Source organism: Mastomys coucha, unplaced genomic scaffold (genome assembly GCF_008632895.1).
Source record: "Mastomys coucha isolate ucsf_1 unplaced genomic scaffold, UCSF_Mcou_1 pScaffold18, whole genome shotgun sequence".
Classification (NCBI taxonomy): domain Eukaryota; kingdom Metazoa; phylum Chordata; class Mammalia; order Rodentia; family Muridae; genus Mastomys; species Mastomys coucha.
Window position 1 is genome coordinate 108,231,010 of NW_022196900.1, and position 2,298 is coordinate 108,233,307.

General features: G+C 53.1%; 1 protein-coding gene across 2 annotated transcripts in view; it reads right to left on the minus strand.

The window, feature by feature from the left end:
- Cenps (centromere protein S) overlaps positions 1 to 2,298 on the minus strand; it is a 12,424-nt gene that overhangs the window by 5,455 nt on the left and 4,671 nt on the right. Inside the window, exons 2-4 of one of the 2 annotated variants that reach the window (XM_031379494.1) lie at positions 1,781 to 1,904; positions 1,160 to 1,193; positions 949 to 1,045 (exon numbers count right to left, since the gene is read on the minus strand). In XM_031379494.1, the coding sequence (XP_031235354.1) occupies positions 949 to 1,045; positions 1,160 to 1,193; positions 1,781 to 1,904 (255 nt within the window). The remainder of the gene's footprint in view (positions 1 to 948; positions 1,046 to 1,159; positions 1,194 to 1,780; positions 1,905 to 2,298) is intronic. The other variant, XM_031379493.1, reaches the window with a different exon arrangement.

Below are 2,298 nucleotides of genomic sequence, written 5' to 3' on the forward strand. Positions count from 1 at the left end.
CAGCCTGGTCTACAGAGTGAGTTCCATGACAGCCAGGGCTACACAGAGAAACCCTGTCTCGAAAAAAAGGAAAAAAAAAATGTATTTTAGTGTGTGTGTGTTGTGTGTCTGGTGCCTGAGGAAGTCAGAAGAGGGTGGGTCCTTGGGAGCTTAAGTCATGGGCAGCTGTGAGCTGTCAAGTGAGTCTGGAAACTGGTCCTCTGCAAGGACGAGCACTCTAACCACCGAGCCACCTTTTCACCCCCAGTTTCTGGATTATTTATCTATTTATTTTTGGGCAAAACCTCACTATGTAGCCCAGACCAATCTTGAACTTGTAATCCTCCTGCCTCAACTTTACAAGCACCAAGATTACAAGCATGTCCCCACAGCTAACACAGAAAGGGGAAGTGAAGGCAACCGATGCTTCACGGGACTGAGGGGTGGGCACGAACAAGCTGAGGGAGCTACCAGCATCCCATAACAGTGCCTTAGCCCTCTTGGCTACGCTGATGATGCTGAGCAGTTTTTAGGGACTGATATTAATATAGATGGGGAAGGGGAAGGTTTAGGGCCCCCGACAACTACTGGAATGCACTGAAAATATCTATCCCTGAATCCGAATGTGAGGCGCAGTGAGGCGGGCCGAGCAGCTGCAGGGGCCTACGGCTTCAGAAAAGCAACGGTTTCCAATTACCTGAGGTGCTAATTGAAGAGAGGGCATAAATCACTGGTAAGAGCTCCGGATGGAAGCGTGCCTCCCCACTTCCCAGGAAGATTATCTCCTGTCTTCCTCATGGCAAACCCAGACGAAAGCCCCTGCCTGTCATTCTCTGGACACCTGCAAGCAATCAGGGCTGCGGTGCAATTCGGCCACTTCCAGCAAGGGACGGACCCCAAGCTCCCCGAACAACCAAACCGTCCCACAGGCAGCCACACACGTGCAGAGTCCTGGGATGCAACTCAGACCTTTGTCAGCAGGAGCTGGGTGACCTGGAGACCGGCAAGAAGCTCCGAAATACCAAGACGGTCAGGACTGACGAGTTCAGGGCAGATGTTTTTTTCCCTGCAGCATCATGATCAGCCACAACCCCCAGAAAACAAGAACCACGAAATAACCAACAGATGCCGACAATGATGTCAGTGGACCTCAGACTACCCAGCCAGCTTCTCTACCCACCTGGCAAACATTTCAAGGTCTTTGGCAAAGCTTTCTGAAAGAAAGAGAGAGAGAGAGAAAATAGATTTCAGCTGGCTTATCTCCACCTTCAGGAGTACAGCCTTGGCTTCTAGCCAGCACAGCACCGGCTTTTTAAAATCAAGGGCCCCTCCTTGTCCCTCCTAGCACCTCTTCTTTCAAGTCTTAACCTGACTGTGAGGACCCTTTTGGTCCCTAGGGACTGTCCTTAAATTCTGCTCCAAGTTATAGCTTGTGAGGGCACCGCCTTCCTCTCAAGGGAAGCAAGAGCCTACCCATGGGTTCAGCTGTCACACACCCTAGGGAAAGAAAGCATGGGGACAGTGTCCAGTGTCCCAGCCACCTGGGCAATTTAAACAAGGTGCTGATGTCTGGTGGTGTCCCGACAGGACAACCTGATGGCCCTTCCCACACAGCATCCAAAGAGTACAGCATGAGGCGACCAGGGAGTGTGTGGCCACAGGCTAGGGGTGGCAGGAGTCGTGTGTGTGTGTGTGTGTGTGTGTGTGTGTGTGTGTGTGTGTGTGTGTGTGTGTGAGACACTTCAGCTTCCACCACACTGGTCCCAGGCAAATCCCACAGAAAAAGCCAGTGGCCTCGTACCGCATTGTCGAAAAGTCACCTCGGAGATGGCTGCAATGGTCTGTTTGCTGAAGTGCACCTGTTTGTCCAGCGCAACCTCCTGGCAGAGAGAGCCGACCGTGTAGTGAACCGCTGCCTTCAGCCTCTGCGGGGAAACCAAAGTCCTGAGGCACTGCAAAGGAGAGCTCCAGCAAAGGAGACTCCAGCGCATCTTACGATTAAGACCAAGGAGAGGGCTGCGGGCCACGGCCACGTCCTGCTGTGCTCTCCTTCCTGGGTGAGTGACACTTAAGTGTACTAATCAGTTAACGACACTCTCTGGAGTGTGACTTGGGGAAAAGTGACTTTCAGCTAACGGTTATGACTTAGGTCACATAAAGATAATCCATGAGAGTCAAGGAGGAGATGTGACACCAGCGCTTGCCTACCCCTCCCTCAGCTCCCCCTGCCTCAGCTCCCCCGCATCACCCCTCCCTCAGCTCCCCCTGCCCCGCCTCACCCCTGCTCCAGCTCCCCCTGCCTCATCCCTCCCTCAGCTC